At 37.8% G+C, this 20,267-nt stretch overlaps 2 protein-coding genes across 4 annotated transcripts in view; both read left to right on the forward strand.

Annotated features, from left to right (window-relative positions):
* The window catches only part of fndc7b (fibronectin type III domain containing 7b), a 57,814-nt gene extending 51,463 nt beyond the window's left edge, over positions 1–6,351 (forward strand). Inside the window, exons 41-45 of the mRNA XM_065286622.2 lie at positions 2,322–2,582; positions 2,724–3,011; positions 3,117–3,353; positions 4,277–4,342; positions 5,521–6,351. Coding sequence (XP_065142694.1) covers positions 2,322–2,582; positions 2,724–3,011; positions 3,117–3,353; positions 4,277–4,342; positions 5,521–5,804 — 1,136 coding nt within the window. The 3' untranslated portion in view covers positions 5,805–6,351. The remainder of the gene's footprint in view (positions 1–2,321; positions 2,583–2,723; positions 3,012–3,116; positions 3,354–4,276; positions 4,343–5,520) is intronic.
* Positions 6,352–8,317: 1,966 nt separating this feature from the next.
* On the forward strand, positions 8,318–16,625 carry fbxo30b (F-box protein 30b). 3 transcript variants are annotated; one of them, XM_065286529.1, is made up of 4 exons: positions 8,318–8,487; positions 12,477–14,831; positions 14,915–15,138; positions 15,324–16,625. In XM_065286529.1, the coding sequence occupies exons 2-3, from the start codon at positions 12,537–12,539 to the stop codon at positions 15,116–15,118; spliced, it is 2,499 nt and encodes an 832-aa protein (XP_065142601.1). In that variant the 5' UTR covers positions 8,318–8,487; positions 12,477–12,536; the 3' UTR covers positions 15,119–15,138; positions 15,324–16,625. The 3 variants fall into 3 exon arrangements, with proteins under 3 accessions (XP_065142601.1, XP_065142599.1, XP_065142600.1); XM_065286527.1 differs by having other exon boundaries at positions 14,915–16,625; XM_065286528.1 differs by lacking the exon at positions 8,318–8,487 and adding an exon at positions 8,508–8,654 and having other exon boundaries at positions 14,915–16,625.
* Positions 16,626–20,267: the final 3,642 nt, after the last annotated feature.

The raw sequence follows: 20,267 nt of genomic DNA on the forward strand, positions 1-20,267 counted from the left end.
GCACGAATGTTGCAGCATCATGGTTTAACGGTGTTCTTTTCCTTCTTTTCAAATAAGAATTCATTCCATCTGATTTCACAGAAGCATGAGACATACGAGATCCTTCAGAAGCCTTAAATACACTCACTTTAGCCATAGACGCTGCCAGCTCCATGTCCAGGTCCAGCTCCTCCTGCTTTCTCCTCAACAGTTCTTGCTGTTCCTCCAGGGCATGCTTCTGACTCAGCAGCCTTTGACGAGCCATTAGAGCGGCTGTCTCAGCCTCAGCCCTTATTCTGGCTGATGATGTAGTGGACATAGATTTACTCATTTCTGTACTACATCTCTTCGACCTCACTGATACATTAGAGACACTATCACTTGGCCTAATGTCATCGTCCACCACATTTTCCACAATTTTAATTATGCATGCCTCATTATCATCATGAACAGTAGATCCTAAATGTGGAGAAACAACGCCCTCTACTGGTGCGTCTGGCGCCTCCAGCAGCCATTTATTTGTCTCCTCCACAAAAGCAGTTTTATGTTTTTCAACACTATCAAACCAAGTATTTTGTTTTTCCTGTTCTTCATGTGGAAGCATAGGTATCACTACACTATGAAGATGACTTGCTTCATTAAACAAGCTTGATACATTTTCAAGATATGACCACATTCTTTCAGCATTATCAGCATTACCACTACGCATTAGGTCTTTCATTTCTTTTATTACACCTTTAATCTTTCTTACTTTTGCTTGGCGTTCTTCTTGGAATCGCTCCAATTTATATTCAAAAGCTTTGGGTGTAAGTATTGACCGTCTTTTCTCATCTGACTTGTTACCATTCAACTCCATTTTATTCACAAATAATCACAAAAATATTGTAACACTAAACACAGCACCCCTTTAACACTTATGTTTCCACTTAAACAGAGTACAATGCATCGTCTTTGTTTCCCCCTAACTTATCCATCAAAGCTAAGCTAAACTCAACCCTAGTCTTCTGTGCATACTAGCGGTGGGTATTTATGTACCTCAATACCGATAGCCTTGAACCAGACAAACCGTCTTAGAACCAGAACTACGGCGGCACTCCCAAGCACAATGCTTCACCCGCTTGACACACGAACCAAAACACTACCAAAAATCCAAAAATAAACATAACAGAACGATCACCTTATGTGAAAGTACCGCTAAGCCTAACGGGGAATACTATCTTCTTTGACAGACAATGCACAATGTTTATGGACATAAACGTTTCAATAGAGGCGTCTGTGATGACTGAATAAACATCGTAACAGCCAATTTGTGAATGAATGGGCTTTACGCGAGTCAAATGCGCGTTCACGTATATCGTTTACAAAGGTGAAAGCGATCTCAAAAATCCAGCGTTGCCCTGATAATACGTTTAAAACAATCCGCTCAACAACGAAAACTTTTTGTTGACATAATATTGCGGCATAGATTTAATCAAAATAAATAACCAAACCATACCAAACCGCAGCAGGCTGAACACATGAGGATACACATTGAAGACGCGTCACGCTAAGCCATTGCACATGATGAGATGTCTTTATTTCTCTTTTTCACGAGTTTAGAAAACACAAGCACTTACTTTGATTGATGTACTTCATAAAATATGCAAAGATACTTTAGACAGACAGTGCAACCACGATGAAGACGATGACGGTCAACAAAAAGTTTCTCCCCATGCTCACCCCGCGGCCATGATCCTCCAAACACAGGTGATCGCACACACACACTAATACAAGCACCACACCGCAGAGTGCCACCCACAGTAAGCAATGACGTCACGAATGCAGGTGCACATACACGACAGAATAAGAAGAAATGAATATTAATAATAGAAAGATCAAACCCAATGTATGGCTCCTACAATGGTGGTCAGACGGTGAGCCAGAAGCGGTGGTCAGAAATCTGGAAATCTGATCTTACTATCTGGGCTTTTGCTCACAGTGTGGGCCCCTTACTTTAAAAAATGTCTCCTGCGCCCCTGCTCTCCAATATTTTGTATATGGACTGCAGCTGTCAGTATCACATACTGCACCTTTAACCCAATCAATGACAACAGAGGTCATTGAATTGGTGAAACTCAAACATGCTATAAACAATCTAATGAATGTTGTAAATTATAATATTAGCTTTTATACAGTATGGTTATACCGGTTATCATGCATTTTACACTCATGCATTTAAGCGTTAAAATGTTTAAAAATACATACAGTGTAAAATAAATACAGAAACTTTCAGCTGTTTATTGTGTCAGTAGCTCATTGAAAATGGATGGAGGGGCTGTGATATACTGTTTTATTTCCTTTAGTTCCGTGCAAACTGCAAAACTTCAGTGTCTCCGTGAACTGTGACTCCAGGACAGCCACACTCTCCTGGGATAAGAGCCAAGATTCACTGCAGTACTACACATGGGCTCAAACAAACGATGGGCATACGCTTCACTGTGACACCACTGGTAATTCATGTAACATCCAGGGACTGACTTGTGGGATGGTGTATAACTTCAGTGCACAGGCTTCAGATGGGACCTGTAACAGCTCACTCGATGTGCCAGTCCAGAAGGGTGCAGGTAAACAACCTTATTAGTGTGCTACTGAATTATTAGAAATATATTATAATTTTCTTAGCTCTTGGCTAGTTAGGTATGGCCTGCTTTGCCATAAATCCCTTTTTGAAAATGCGTATTAACCTTTTACTGGTTCTCCTATAGTCCCATGTCCTCCTGCCAGTGTGAGGTTGAGAACCCATGTGATGGACGATGCTACTCTACTTAGGAGTTCCTGGAGTTCTGTGAGCTGTCCTAACGTCACTTACCTGGTGCAGGTGACCGGGCAGATCCAGGACAACCCACAGTCTCTCATGGACGTGTCATCCTATTGGACAGAACGTGACTTCTTTGAGATCCCTGTGCCGTGTAGCACTTCTTACAACTTGCGTGTCTTTGCACAAAACTCAGCTGGGACCAGCAGACCATCGCAGTCTATTGATGGGGTCACAGGTAACAAGAAACCTTACTAGTCAGCAGGACAGAAGTTGTATTGATATATTGATACATCATGAACAGTATAATCTTGATTTCTTAAACACTGTGTCTCTCTTTCAGTTCCCTGTCCTCCACTGGATGTGACCTTCACAGGTGATCAATCCTCAGCCACTGTGGCCTGGACGTCTTCAGTTCTTAGCACAGAGTACAATGTGTACCTGATGAGCTCTGATTTCAGGGTGCCTGTCTGCACAACATCAAACCTCAGCTGTCAGGTCTTTGGTCTACTGGCTTCTGATGTTGCTGTGACAGCCATGAACAGTGCAGGAGAGAGCATTGTTTCAACAGTACTTACTGGTAGGAATAAAATAATCTGTGGCTTATATGGTCAATTTATTGACAACCTGGCTTTACGAGTTAAAGGGACATTCCACCTTTTTTGAAAATAGGCTCATTCCAGCTCCCCTAGAGTTAAACATTAGATTTTTACAGTTTAGGAATCCATTCAACTGATCTCCGGGTCCGGCGTTACCACTTTTAGCATAGCTTAGCATAATCCATTGAATCTGATTAGACCATAAGCATCTCACTCAAAAATGACCAAAGAGTTATTACGCAGTGCCTCAAAATAGTCCCCTGCTATTGAAAGCTACCAAGGGGTCTACTTTCGGGCACTGCGTAATATTACTACGCCTGCTGCAGCCATGGTACGGCAAAAAAGTCCTTGATTATTACGCCAGAATGAGAGCATAGTCCTAACCATATCGGCCTAGAAAATCACAACTTTTAATTTTCAGTTGGTCTTAGTACACGATGGAACTACAGAAGAGTCAAGTTTTAAACAGGAACAATATCAAAACTCTTTGGTTATTTTATAGCGCAATGCTAATGGTCTAATCAGATTCAATGGATTATGCTAAGCTATGCTAAAAGTGGTACCGTCAGACACGGAGATCAGCTGAATGGATTTAAAAAATGTAAAAATCAATTGTTTAACTATAGGGGAGCTGGAAAATGAGCCTATTTGCAAAAAAAGTGGAGTGTCCCTTTAAGCTCTATCAACAACCTGCGTTCACAGCGTAATCATTGTAAAAATAATTTTTTAGTTACTGTTTTGACATAGCATGGGATTATCTAATATTACTTTGCTTCCCATGGATCTTAACTTGTATTAATCCATGAATATTCTTGAATGTGTCAGACTTGCTAATTTCTTTGGCAAAATGCTTTCTTCTTAAATTTGGGTAAATAGGAACTTTATTAATTCATGGCTTTTACAGGTCAAACGTCAAATCGTCGGAAAAGAGATTTAACAGTTGCAGAGTTCATAGCAGGACTGACCCCTGGTAAGACATGTTACACACAGAACACACAGTGTTATTTATGGTATTTAACTCTTTCCCCACCAGTGTTTTTAAAATAGTTGGCAGTCATCGGCAGCATTTTTTATGATTTTTACAAAAGTTGAATTACTTTCAGAAAATGTTCTTCTTTAAATAAAAGAACAGACCCTCGGCTTTAAAAAAAGTTTAATCCTACCTTTTATGTTCTCTTTTTATCACCTCTTAAATAAGGGTAGGTTTCTTTAAAAAAGACACAATTTTGAGCAAAAAGCTGAGATAATTGAGTTTTTGTGAAAGACTTGTGATAGAAATCCGATTCAGAGCGATGATCAAAACATACACTGAGTTTAAAGTGTTTGAAGTGAGGGGTTGCTTCCGGGTTGTATAAATTGGGTAAGAGCCCCATCTGGTGGATAATAGCGTAAATACAGTTTGCCGGAAAAACTCGTCATTGGCAGGGAAGCGTTTTCTCTTAACTGCTTGATAGAAAGCGCATAGCAATATCACTAGCATTTTTGGATAAATCCTCGCCAGATTAAAAGCGTTTCCAGCCAGTAATCTGTATGTCGTTTTGCTCCTCATTTGTTTTAAATGTAAATAAATAATTTTACTGTTTTAAAGGCAGAGTGTATGATTTTCAAGACGGGCTGAGCACCAAAACATACTTGTAGCTAATCAGCAGTAAGGGGCATGTCTATTAACCGACATTGTTGCCTGGGTTGTGTATGTGTGGGGCGGGTCTATCAAAAGAAGGTCCCAGATTCTATTAGGGTATGGCCGTGTTTGTTTAGGTGATTTCAAATATCAACATTGGCTTTCAGAGACTCAGAGTATACCAAGTGTTGGGGCAGTAAAGACAAAATTGCTCTGTTTGCTGTGGAGACAAGACATTTTTAAGATGAGGCAAAAGTACAGAATGTTACATTTTATTATCATCGGGTATGATTTTGCAGAAAAAGTCATCAGCAAATAAATAGTTTTTTTCTGAATAAGTTTCCAGCTTTAAAAAAATCTTAATTGCGCTTTAAGAAAAGTATCAGTTTATTCTTTTGATTTTACCATAACATGTTATTGGTTTAAATGAGATTCAACTAGTTAAACAATATTATTCATAAACACACAAAAAGTATATTTTATCAAAACAAGAACTTGTGGTTGATTAAATGTTGTTACCTCTGCAGATGAGCTGTCCATCCCTGAAGTGACAGTTTTACCTGGGGTGGGACTGTCACTGCAGGTCGAGTGGTCTCCTGTAATGGGGGCAGATTCCTACAACCTGATTGTGAGAGAGGACACCTTGTCTCGCCCTATGAAAGAGGTCCTGTACATCTATGATCAGACTGCTGCAGTTCTAAATAATCTAGAACCTGCCACTCGCTACTGTGTCATCGTGTCTGCCAAAAACATCAACAGCCAAAGTCCATATTCAACACCTGTTTGTGTCATCACTGGGGTGTCCGTGTAACATCACATCCTCCAGCGTTGACTGTACGGGAATGTAGATATAAATCAACCAGATGCTATGTCAATTTTTCTGTAATAGTGCAGAAAAGCAACTAAGCAGAATTAGCTCAAATGACAAATCAGAAAATCCAAACATATAATGAAATGAAATCCTTTGTGATAACCTCGACTGATTGTGTTTCCTTAATACTTTATTATGAATCTCATCATAACTAATTATTTTGAATATGCTGATGTAATATCTGATACAATATATAATCCGTTCTGTTAATTGAAATGAAAGTTTGATAAACACTGTGATTTTCTGATTGTGGTAACATTAGAAATGTGTAATCTTTTTCAAAATATTTTAATATTTATCATTAATCAAGATTTTTCAATCAAGAATGTTTGTAGTTAGAAAAAATTAATAAATGGGTAATTATCAAGCACTATTTTAAAGTTATATTTTGTGTTTAATGTACTTATACAACTCATATGGCTTTGTGAGCAATTTGCAGCAGTACTTTTATACATGAAGCCATATAAAAGAATAAAAGTCTGTGAATGAAGAGCCAAGCCGTGTAATAATAACTTGTGTCCTGGTCTTTGCTTTATCCCTGTTGTTATTTTCTCTGTAATTAAACATATAACCTGAAATATGAACCAAACATTATTAATTCATAAATATGCTGTCATATTGTCATTGTTTGTGAAATAATACAAATCATATTCAATTCAAATATATTTATATAGTGCTTTTAATAACTGCCCATTGTTTCAAAGCCGTTTTAAATGAAATAGAAGTAAAGAAAACACAGAAAAGCAAAAAATAGCAAAAGCATGGCAGTTTTTAAATATAGTTTAGGATTTAGAATATTATGAATATAGTCTAGGTTGGATGTAGTACATGGATGTATTCAATTTTGTTACTAATAGAGTAATGTAAAATTCTAATTCCATTCCAAACTATAATCTAGTTAATTATATCACCACTGGGAGTTAAATGAGTTGTAGACCCATGGCATGGCATGGCATGGCATGGCATGGCATGGCATGGCATGGCATGGCATGGCATGGCATGGCATGGCCACCTCTAATAGATACAGTATATTTAAATAAAGCTTGACAAGGACAATGGGAAACAAGAGGGCTTATATACAGACAGAGAACCAATCAGAACATGACACATCAGGGAATGGGCAATCAAAAGACAACCATATGACAATGGAACACTTTCAAAATAAAAGACATGACTATGAGACACAAAACTTCATAATAAAAGACATGTACGGTGAACATATAACAGAACTGTGACACAAGTATTAATGTAATGTACAAAAGAAAGTCCTATGCAAATTAAAAACAATTTAAATATTTCAAACAATGATGAAAATCCTTGTTCTAATGTACAAAATCACAGTAATGTTTAATAAGTCTAAATGCTCTTACCATTTTAAATATGGTTAATAATATTTATTTATTTGCACAAAGCACAGCACAGTAGAAATAACAATATATAGCAACAAAATTACATATGTATTTATATATATCATATAAACAACAAGAGAGTTATAGCAATGCATTTTTCATAAATGCAATCAGTATACACATGTAAATGATTAACATAATCCAAATAAAAAACAATAACATAAACATAGCCAGAGAAAACAAAAAAAGAAGACATTGCATATAAATTTGGTCTCGTTTGTCTTTCAAATTTGCATATGATATTAGAAACCCTGGAAGCTTTGTTATTTAATTTTTTACATTTATACAACACATTACAGTATTGCTTTGGCTTCTTTATAAAATGACTTAGAATTGGCTTACCACCAGAAAACTTTATATGAAACTTTAAGACCAGTAATTGAATAACATATGCTTTATCCTTTTCTATTCCACAATTAAAGGAAAAGTATGTAGGATTGTGGCCAAAACTGGTATTGCAATAACAAAACTTGTGGCTAAAACTGGTACTGCAATCACACAACTGGTGGCCAATACACAACATGACAACATAAATCAGTTGAGGGCTGCAACTCCACTTTTTAAATGACAATATCCTGGCCAGACCACTGTTGTCAGTGATATAAGTATTTGAAATGAAAATTATTTCTTAATGTCTAGTGACATATCAGGGCCATTTTATGATTAATTGATATAAATTTGTTACATACTGTTCCTTTGACGTATATCATTATATAATCCGACCAACTGTATTCAATTTTTCTTGTAATTAAATTAACATTAACACAAAATATCTTTGTATGAATGCAATAAAATAAATGTTTTTTTACGTTATTAAATAATTCAATATTTAATTTAAACATCTCTTATACATGTTTTACTGGATCAATTCTGTGCATTATTTTAAATGAAACTTCCTTTACGTTGTTATAAACAAAAAATATCAACATCAAGCCTTGCGCCAAATCAAATATTGATGATGACCAGTCTTTTCTATACATGACAAGTTTGAATTTGCGCTGCGTTCACATAAACAAACAACGACGTATTGACGCCTGGGTTTTGCGTAATGACGTCATCGACCTGCGTCCCGGCCGGACTGAGCATTTTTGGACAGGATTAACGGCGATGATTGTGTTTTAAAGTGTCCCGTTTCACGCTAAGAGGGGACAAGTAACAAAACTCGGGAAGTGCGTGCGTGGGTGACGCGTGGAGTTAGTTGACGGAATCTGCAGGTAAGTGAGTACTTTGTTTCGCGTGAGTTAAAGGCATAAAGTTGAGCTAGCTAACAGGCTAACCACAGGAGAGAATAATAATACAAAAACAAAGTAAACGAAGAGCCGAACATCACCACAACATCCCTGAAGACCTGCGTCAACTACACAGCATATGATTGAGTACAGTGCGTTTGGGCAATTCAGCTCTGTCAGATGACTGTTTAACAAGTTATTGTTTTGAAAAAATCTTTGTAACCACTGCATGTTGACAAACTTTGATAGCAAGGTTAAAGCTGACGTTTGACTATATGATTCAATGCGGTGTCATTGCTAAACAACTTGTAAAGAAGCAGTACAGTTTTTTTGTAAAATAAGAAAAGTCAGTCAATCAATTTGGTTAATTATGCCTTATACATAATTCAGCTAAATTACTGAGGAACAACATGTAAACCACAACAGATAGTGATTTATTGACAGATTGTAAGCATTCTAGATATTAATATTAGACATTTTACATAAGAGATTATTTCGACAACTACCATATCTTGGCATGTTTAAAAACATAAAAATATTTTTTGTATAAAATTATTAGTGGAACATTTTATGTATTTTTACTTGACCTTGAAGCATATCAGATCCCACACCCTCCCAGGTTGAGGACCCCTGATGTACAGTATGAGTTTTTTTTTGTGACTGTCCTAAACTTCATATAGAAGCATTTATGGCTAATATATATGTGGTCATATCAACTTGTAGTTTAACAACCAGTTAGTTTAGTGATATTGACTAGTAGGTTTCTGTTTTTAGTTTTCTGTATAGTTTCGAACTCATTATAGAGGGACTTTAATGTACTGTGCTATAATAAGCTCTGAATTTAGCTTCTCTAAAGCGATACTCCTCCAGACAAATATTAAATTACCCCATGATTTACTCAGCCTCAAGCAATCTGATATTAAAATGTCAATCATCTTTCAGATGAACATATTTGGAGTTATTTTAGTAAAAAAACAGGGATCAGGGAACAACCGGCTCCAAGAGGTTAATAAAGGTCTTTTGTGGGTAATCAATGCAATATAGTGTGAAAAATATCCACATTTTAATCTGTATGTCAAAACTAGCTACCGGTAACGACGCCATCTTGGACTCTTGGATTTTTTTAAATAGTTTTTTTGCAAGGATTGCCTCGAAATGACATCAATAAAGTAAGGTTTCCATTATTGACCTACATACATTTACACAACAATGATGAAAAAACTAAGGGCCAGATTTACTAACAGCTTGCGCCAGCGCAAACCATCATTTTCTAAACCAAGCCGTAGTTCACTGACAATCTCATAAATTATAAGCATAAATTATCGCTGACATCAAAAGCAGGTGATGGCGATTTACTACTTATTGTGAAACCAGCTTTACTGACGAGATGCGCATGACTATCCCATGCGATTTATCGTGCAGCCCAAATTTATTTCTAGGAGTTTCCCCTTGAGATGCCAAATTTATGGAAGAAAAATTATAAGTTATAAGTGATTCACGCAACGCAATTTACTAATGTTTGCATGTGTGATTATGATTGTTATTTGCACCGTTGTTTAATGAAGAGGCATTACAGAGTGTGTGGTACAATGCAGAGGATTGTTTTAAAATGTAACAGTTTATTTGGAATGCCAGAGGAACAAAGATATTGTTCAAAAATATTATTTGCCAAGCCATGTTTTTTTATTTTATTTGTTGAAGTAAATAAAACCTTCATTTTTTGTCCTTCAGTTTTTTTCAGTGTCCTATGGCTTCGTTAGCTGGAATTTCACACCACGAATTATCACGGTGCTGAATTCAAGGACACTTCATCAGCTCTGCTTATTTTCGACTCTGATCTAATTTGTGCTGCTCTTTGTGGATTGCGTTGGTCATTATGGAAATCAGCTGTTGCGCTCCTGTGTTATTTATTTTGCGCTTTTTTTTTAGTAAATAGCCCGCAGATATTACCACTCCCGTAGGTGCTTTTTTGGGTTTTGTCCCATTTAGTAAATCTGACCCTAAATAAATAAGCTGTATTACAGGTTCCAGTCCAGTAGATGGCAATGCTACTTTGTAAAGAAACACAACAGGCATGTGGATATACACATTTAACTACAATACAACCAATCAAGACAGCAAAAGCATTAACCAGTCTTGTTTAGATGGAAGCTGAGTTAGATTTATTATTACAAGTGACCCAGGACTATTATGCAGCAAACCCAAAGTAAATTCATAAAACAATCTCAAACTTAGAATTGGAATTAAATAAAACATATTATTATACAATGCTGTGCTGTTGGTTAATAGTCTTATTGTTCTGAGGTTTGATTACACAGAATTTATGATAAATTTATGTATTTTATAAAATGTCATAAAACTCTCTCCTCATGTATGACATGAGATGACGCGCTAAAGAGTCTCTTGCTCTCTGTGCTTGTGCATTTAGCAGACAAATACCCAGCATCATAATCGCCGCTGTGTCTTTCTCAAACTCTGCATGTATTGACTTTAAATGATAAAGGAAAATTGTAATGCTGTGTGCTGTATTTAGAACTAAATGTCATCTTTAGGCATCAGTCAGTAGTGTGACCGTGACCTCTGGTACTTAACACATCTTGAGGTTTTTTTGGGGAGACTGAAATCCTGAAGTCATTCAATTAGAATTGGAAATTAGAATTTTATTTAGGTTTAAGAGATCCTGCCGTTGCCTGCTATTGCTCAAATGGAAGTGGAGTTTACCCTCAATACTTGACACTTCAGTTTTTAATTCTACATAAAAATTTCCTGTATTTTCTGGTTGTATTCTAATAAAGAGACTGCATGTATAACAGTACTGTATGTATTACAGAGTTTGTATTAGGGCTGTCACTGTTGTGAAAAAATCATTTTCGATTTTTAATATATAAATGTTCATTGAATCGATTGTAAAATCGATTTTCCATGTCTAAAAAAGACGTTTCCATTTTCAACACCAAATAACAGACAAATGTAAAGAGAGCGCCTGAAACGCACAAGTCATCAATCTTATTCATTGTCATGAAGTTTCATGCAGAATAAAAAACAGCAACAGTAGTGCAACATTCTCTAAAAAATATGCAGAGTGGACTGCTGCCATAAATGAAAAACATTACTGCAGGCTTCAACCGGCTGCTTTTATGATTTAGGCAATTCAAAAATTATTTTAAATAATGATTCGATCCATTTCAAACAACTGTTCAAAAATGAAACTTTAAATAGACTTACTTGAAGTTGAGAACATGCTGTGTATTTTTTTATTAAACGTAACCGACACTTAGGCGGCACTAGGCAGGCGTAATGAAATGCCCAAAAAGAATAGGGCCATTACAAATTATTGGTCAGGAAAACAAGTCGATCAACATTTTAGGGGTCAAGAGCAGAGCGCTTTTCATTCACTATATGTCCATCTGTTGAGAAGACGCACTCCGACCGCACTGATGTCCCAGGGAAACTCGGGTACTTCGTTGCCAGCTGCGTATTTTGTACTGCCAATCTTCCATCACAAAAGCGGGTTGCTGTCAGCTCGCAAGGGTGGCTCCTTGTCATAACTCCTTCATCTCCTGTAACGTCACAATTTCGACGCTCTCTCGTGTTGCACAGGTTTATTGACGTTGTCCTCCATTTTCTTTGCAAAACACTAGATGCAGCGATTGAAAGCGTGAAACTATAGGTGCGTAAAATTGCTGGGTATTTTTTTTGTCTAGCTTTCGCACACCTACTGCACTTTCGGAATTATTTATTTTCTTTTTCTGCTTGTTTGTGAGTTTTGTTACATCTATATTTTTAACTGTTTAATTCTTTTAAAATTAATAGTGTACATATTTGGTTAAAATCGATTGCCTATTTTCGTTTTCGAAACTTTTTTTGGTTGGTCCGATCGATTGTGCAATCGATTTTCGAACGAAAAGTGACAGCCCTAGTTTGTATGTAGGAATGTCTTATCAATAATTTTTTGTTTTGCTTTTGTTTTGCAGTGGTTGTGAGTCAGGGCCTTTTGCTCTTTTGCAGTCTTGCAGCTGTCATCGTCTTAAATAATGGAGGAGCCCCATGCTCACTGCATTTCCTGTATAAGCAGGCGATGTATGGTAAAGCCTGAACCTGGCATTTCCTGTGACCTCATCACCTGCCCTTTTGTATGCGGTGCAATTTTCCACAGCTGCAAGGTTGTCGAACACAAGCTCCTGTGCCCGCTTGAGAGGGTGCCATGTCTTAACCACAGCATAGGATGTCCTTTTACTCTGACCCGTGGCCAGATGGCACAACACCTTGAGGTGTGCCCTGCAGGTGTGGTGTGCTGCACCATGGAGTGGAATAGGTGGCCGGTGAATGACGAGGATTATCGTTCGTATGAACGACTGAGTCAGGAAGCAGACGAGGTGGAGCAGCTTGACATGGCACTCGCCCTTCAGGACCAGCGCACCATGTTAGCGTCACTCAAACTCGTGTCTCTGGCACCCACTGCTGGCTCGGAGAAAAAGACTCTGACTACAGGGCAAAGTGCAAAGTCTGCCGCAGTTGTGCCGGCTCCATCGGAGCAAGCAGAGACTGTTGAGAGAGATCCTACAGCAGGCTGCTCAAAAGACAAGATTACCAATGGGATTAATGGCCTACATGAAGAACATTACGGTGAACTTTACCAAACCACAGTAGAGACGACTAAAAGCCTGGCTGCAGCTCTTAACGTCCTGATCCACCTTAATTCCTCAGACACGGACTGTACAACCGCTAACCTGCCAGCATCACTTTCAGAGCGCAATGGGGAACTGAATGAAACGATGAAAGAAGACACCAGATTCAAATGTGATAAAATAGCCAATGGGGTCAGTGGCTTAAATGAGGTTTTGCAGCCTGCCCAGCACCAAACACTGATGGAGCTTGGCAGGAACCTGGCCTCTGCCCTCGGTGTACTAGGAGATGCTGTAAAAGGTTCTGAACCGATGAATGTCTCTGCAGTTGATGAGAATGGCGAACTCACCCATTCAAAACCTTCAGAGTCTACAGATATTGACATGAAAGATGTTTCGTCTGAGGTTGAGGGTGATCTTGGGGCTGTGGGGGGTATCGATGGTGACCAAACAGCCTTAGGTGTCACTGTTAAGTGTCCAGACATATTAAGTGACATGGATATCCAATGTTTCTGTAATGGCTCTCATAGTATTGTGGACTGTAAAGACGAGACAATCTGTCACATTATGGAATCGACCACAGAACACGATCAAAGTCCAGAATGGTTTGGTCCTTTAATTCCCCATAGACCAGAAGTAAGACATGACCCTTTGTTGATGCAGGAGGCATCAGAATCTCTGCAGCAGCCTATAGATGCACAGACTCTGACTGTCCAGAGGAACAGTGCACTGCCTGCGATGGCATTAGACTTTGAAGACAGGGCTTTTGAGAGGAAACTCCAAAACCTTCAGTTGCTCAGAAATTTTATGCCACTTGCACTTAATAGACAAAAAGGGTCATTTACAGATGGCTTCCCCCATAGACATTCACAGTGCAAAATGGAGGACAAAGCTGTGGACACCTCAGATTTAGATCAGGAGCCTCAGGATGACCCCATGGGCCTTGGCGAAATCGACTTCACAGCAGCTGCTCTGCTTTTCTGCTTGGAGGAGTCACCACGAGCTAGGAGAATATCAGACGCTGTGTACGGGCTCTGCGGCACACGGGTCGACTTCGGCACCCAAACCTTTAGTTTCCCCGCTGCCATCCTGGCAACGAGTACGATGGTTGGAGAGGTTGCATCCGCCTCGGCTTGCGATCGTGCTGCGCCCCGCCTTTCGCAGCCAAGTCCATTTTGTACTCTGCGGCTTGATCTGACGCTGGAGCAGCTTGTGCCACGACCGAGCTGGGCTCCACGTGAGGGCTCCATGTTTACCTTTGAGTGCGGTCAGCTTTTCCGTCGAGAGGAATTCCTCTCGCATTTCCGGAACGTTCACGGAGATATCCATTCTGGGCTCAACGGCTGGATGGAGCATCGCTGTCCATTAGCGTATTATGGCTGTACGTACTCCCAACGCAGATTATGCCCATCCAGTCAAGGTTCAAAGGTTGTTCATGACCGCCACCTTAGGTCGTTTGGTGTGCAACCTCCATCGGAAACTCTCACGGAACCTAAGTGCGATCACCTGAGCGGATTACCGTTTGAAGTACTTCAACATGTAGCACGATTTCTGGATGGCTTTAGCCTGTGTCAGCTATCAATGGTGTCACGTATAATGAGGGACGTGTGTGCCAGTTTGCTGCAAACACGTGGCATGGTTGTGGTACAGTGGGAGAGGAAGCAGTATTCAGACGGAAGACGTTCTTGGCAGATCAAAGATAAGGTAAAGTATATCTGCAGTAACTGCTTGTTAATTGTGTCCACAACATTAGTAGCGTCAAGTCGTAACCATTGTATTTTTCGCAGGTTTGGCGTTTTAGCACGGCCTTTAGTCCGGTTAACAGATGGGAGTTTGCGGACATCACTTGCATGGGAGACCACCTGAAACATTGTCCATACAATGAAGTTCTTCAACAAGTAGAAGCGGTTCCGCTTCCCTGCATGTGCACAACCAGAGAGCTAACGCGAGACGGCAGATCCCTACGATCTGTTCTCAAACCAGTGTCGTAACACAATGAAACTTTCAAAACGTAACTAAACGCTACATTATCTAACCTCTTTAATCTCCCATATACTATATCTGTGTAAATAAAAAGAAGACCGAATATGTTTTTTATGTTAAGATTATTTTTTTATTAATATATCAAAGATGAAAGTTCTGATGGTTCATTCACTAAAAATGTTCTGCGTCCACTGACGCACACCTATGCTTTAGTATCAAGACCGAGGACAGATGCAAGTCATTGTTGGTGAAACAAAGCTTCGGTAGGATTGAAAGGGCCTCAATCTGTCCAATAGCACTTGATTTATTTGTCTTGACACAGCAAGATAATCTTTCTCAGAAAATCAGCTGATTCTTTTTAGTACATATCCACACTATAATATTTGCATGGTTTGGTTAAGATACCCCTGATTGATTTAAAAAAGGATACTTGCCTAAATTGACTCTTGATCAGTTTATGGTGATTGACATCACACTGATCCTGGGACAGCTGCCTAAGATCTTTATTTTATGATCCTGGGTCAAAAAAGCCTTTTATTGTCTGGTTTTATCATATTTTTGTCATTTACAACATATTTATAATCATCACTAAGGAGAAACATATCATCTGTTTTGTCTTTCTGCTATCTAATTGCCAATTCTAAAAGCATCCAGAAATGGCACAAATAAACCTTATTCAGAGAAGATTGCCTATTTGACACAAATAAAAACAAGTAAGGGATGGAAGAACAATGGGGGTAACTTAAAAAGGTTTATGGTTAGGGTAAGTGGGTACCTACAGTCTGTATGGTGGTGTACGTTAATGAAAAAATTGAGCAGACAAAAGGTTTTTCTTCGTGGAAACAATCATTTGATGTGATTCATGTGTACCATATAGTTTTGTTTTTATTTTTGTCACAACTTGAAATCACATTTGACTTGTTTTACCATCACTCAACATCAGTATGTCAGGTTAGCATGCCGGCCGTCTCTCAACATTTACAGTTGATATTTGCACTTTACTGATATTTGCCTTTCTCAGCACTCTGGCCCACTGTGTCATCATGTATCCTGGGAAAAGAGACACTCCGCTATTGTGCTTCCTACTCTTGAGTAACATTACATTTGAGAAGCACTGTAAAACGCTGGAAGCTGTGTCTTATCACTTATAACGTTGCATATATATGTGTGCAAATTTGTGTTATGTTTGCAAATGAATGGACTAACCAGAAAATAGTGTTAGATTATACTTTTGCCTCTACCGGGTTTAAGTAAAGCTATGCAGTGTTTGTAATAGGAAGCTGTTTTAGGCTTCTCAACTTGTGTGTCACCCAAAATCGTGTGTTCATGTCTATGTAATCATCATTTATGTAATGCAGCCCACAAATCATGTTACTGAGTCCATGCTAGAGAAAGCATGTCGTCTAAAGTATAACATTGACTATTGAGGATCTAAGCATAAAGAAATTACCAGTAGGGTGGAGATGCATGTGGTTTTTGACTTTGATGAATTAAAAAACATATTTTATTACCTTTTGTCCGAGTCACTGTTTTTATTTCATTTATTTTACAGTGAGGAAAAACAGAGTTTTTAAAATGGCAACATTTCTACTTTAAATATGTGCTTTATAGTGCTTCTCATCATTAAAACAATAAACTGTAATATGAAACATTATCTCTCACTAATCTTAAAACTGTCTGTACTCAAATCATTACTCCATACAGTTTAAATACCTCTATGTTTTTGTTTGTGTTTTTGTAAATTTAATACAAGACAATGTTTCATATTTTAAAAGATTGTGTTATTAAAAAAAATTATAATAATTTCTACTATTTTTCATATGCAAGATATCCAAAATATTGTGATTTGGTCAACCTTAAGACTTTCTGTCTGACATTTTAATATATGGAACTGAATAAAGTCAATGAAGCAGCTTAAGTCAGTTCTCAAACTTTTTGTTTCTCAAACGTGTGCCCCCCCCTTGTGTACGGTGCATTCCTTCGCGGCCCCCCAAAGAAAATTTATGACAAATGTGTTCTGAAACATAACGTTTTAATTAAACAGAACATATAAAATTATAAAAAGTAGTTCTGTTGGTTAGTGGCCTTATTTTTTTAGGTTTAATTTTACAGAATTCATGATAAATTAATGTATTTTATAAAATATCATAAAGCTGGGCCCCCTCCCGGCACCATCTTACAGCCCCTAGGTTGAGAACCACTGGCTTAAGTCACTCATTTCTCGAGTGAATGACATATTTGCTGTTGTTATGCAGTATAAGCTCACCGGACACTTTATAAGCTACACATTGCTATCACTGGGTTGGACTCTTGTTTTGCCCTCAGATGTCTTAATTCTTTGTGTGAGTGATTTAACAATGTGTTTGAAACATTGTTTGTGGGTCATATTGATATTGTACTGTAACATCATACCAGATCTGACGGGTATAAATTCATGATTTTGTAGGAAAGATTGTTGGGTCTATACAGTTCTTAACATATAATTAATACAATACTTGCTGAAAACCTTGTTCACTTCACAGTCTATTAACTCAATGTGTACAAACTATTGCTGAAGCAAGCGTAGCCTAGAGAGATGACATTTTATTGAAAATGTTAAATGTTTGGTTGAATGGGCAGCAATATTGATGTTCATATTCCAACATTAGGATTAAAAGGGTTAAATGAGTTGGGGCTAAAAAGAGCGGGTGGGGGTTTAGAAAAATTCTGATGCCCGTGATGCAGTGTTTGTCCACGAGAGGGTGTCGTCGCAGTGTGGGGATTGGGGTTAGTTTGTGGCTGGAGTTAGGTTATATAGATAAAAACGAAAGATGCCTTCCCCTGAAGGGAAAGCAAGTGAGGCATCACTATTTCCCAATGTCCTAGAGCAGTGGTTCTCAAACTGGGGGCCGCGAGATGGTGCCAGGGGGGCCCCAGTTTTATGACATTTTATAAAATAAATTAATTTATCATGAATTCTGTGGAATTAAACCTAAAAAAAAAGGCTACTAACCAACAGCACTACTTTGTATCATTCAATATGTTTTGTTGAATTAAAAGTTGAGTTTTAGAACAGTTTTTTGTCATAAATTTTCTTTGGGGGGGCCGCAAAGGAATGGGCCGTACACAAGGGGGGCCGCACGCTGAAAAAGTTTGAGAACCACTGTCCTAGAGAGCCGAAACTTGGTATATTTACTAATTAGAGGATACACGTTTATCTGAAAACATACACATATAAAAATAAATCAAAGTGATGTTTATTAATGTTTCTGAGCTTTTGTGAGTGCAAATTGTGTCAATTCTGTCCCATGTTCATATTAAAACATGCACAAATCAAAAATCAAAGTGATGTTTATTAATGTTTCTGTACTTTTGTGAGTGCAAATTGCAAAAAATCAGATGCCTGTGACGCATTGTTTGTCCACGAGAGGTGGACAAACAATGCGTGCAGGGATTGGGGTTTATTTATGGATGTAACGTGCACTTCCCAGTTTATAGCGTTGAATTTAGGCCATTTTGACCTGGTACTACATCAGTTCTTTACAAGATACAATAATATATTTTGGTTATATAGATAAAAACGAAAGATGCCTTCCCACTGAAGGGGAGGCAAGTGAGGCATCACTATTTCCCAACATAAAACATTTGATTATATATATATATATATATATATATATATATATATATATATATATATATATATATATATATATATATATATATACAAAAACGTAAGTTAATTGTTTGTTTACCTTTTACACAAAGTTAGAAGACATGAAGAGGTTGTCATTAGGTGTGTTCCTACACTCTGGCAAACTGAGATAGGGATCAGTCATGAGGGCCAGTGTGTGTGAAACTCAATGTTTTTAAACTCTTTGCGTTGATATTGTGGACCTATAAATTTCTTTATCTTTGCTGAGATTGTTGTGTTCTGTTGCTACTGTATGGACTTTCTGAAGAGGGTGTCTTCCACAGGAATCTCCTTTTCTGATCTTTTTTTTGATGTCGTATTTCTGGAGCTGTAGAATCATTCTTTAAAGCCGTGGAGCAGCTGCATCTGTAGGTGTCCTATGAAATCTGTTTAATTTTTGTCCCAAATTTCTGTTATTCTCATTGCGTGTTTTCCATTTTCATTTTTCTGAATTCTGATTTTAATAGTTAAATAACATTTTGGTAATCAAAAAGCATATGGCATCAACTGAAAACATTAAACCAATACAATTTAACAACAATGTATTTAAAGTTTTATTTAATATTACATATAGGATGATGTATTTTGGCTGCCACAGTAACCGCAATGTACTACAACCATGCTATCTGATAAGCAACCGAATGTTTACATTTGTTTTTAATCATATAACTATACTCATCTTGTTTTACTTTTCAGACATCTGTATTGAATGTAAATATATTAGTTGTAAAAATTGTCAGTAAACAATTATGATTTAACATAAACAATATATACGAATAAAACACTGCACTGTTCTCACTGTATGAATAAATGAAAGCTGCTCATCCAGCTCGTGGAGTTGTGCATATCTCTTTCTCATCAGCGCCACCACAAGCCCCTACTGGCAACTCCTAACCACTTGAAAGACCTCTTGAGCTGTTTTAAATAATTGGGAGAGTAAGAATGATTCTTTAAGAAATTTGAACTTTTAAGAAAACTTTCTTTTATACTTAAGTTTGAATGTAGGAGTAAATTTCACAAATTCTTAGTACTTAAGACAAAAATTGCACTTTTAAAAGCTTGATAAATATGGGCACAGTTGTCTAACTTGAAACTAACTTCAGTTTTTTCCTTTTCTATCAGTATTTCTGCAAATGCCTGTTTCGTGTCACATGGCTTATGCGAGACTGAATGGATACCTGAATCCATGAAAACTCTGCAGGTGAGTCGTCATCATCATGAGAAACATCTTTGCTCACTGCATTTCATTTATAAGCAGAACGACTTGGGGAAGTAATTGTGTTTTTGGGCCTGTTTACACTTGGTATTAAGATCGAATCACAAGTGGACGAGAGAGATGCATATCTGTTTACACCTGGTATTAAAATCTGTCTCTCTTGTCCACTTTTAACCACTTCTGTCCCAGTTACTTTGAGGGGATGGTGTGTGGAGACAAGATAGCGCTGTACACTGTGTTTGCGCTAGTAGTCAGAAAAGATGTAAAACAT

The sequence above is a fragment of the Paramisgurnus dabryanus genome, chromosome 21 (genome assembly GCF_030506205.2).
Source record: "Paramisgurnus dabryanus chromosome 21, PD_genome_1.1, whole genome shotgun sequence".
In the NCBI taxonomy this organism is placed as follows: Eukaryota; Metazoa; Chordata; class Actinopteri; order Cypriniformes; family Cobitidae; genus Paramisgurnus; species Paramisgurnus dabryanus.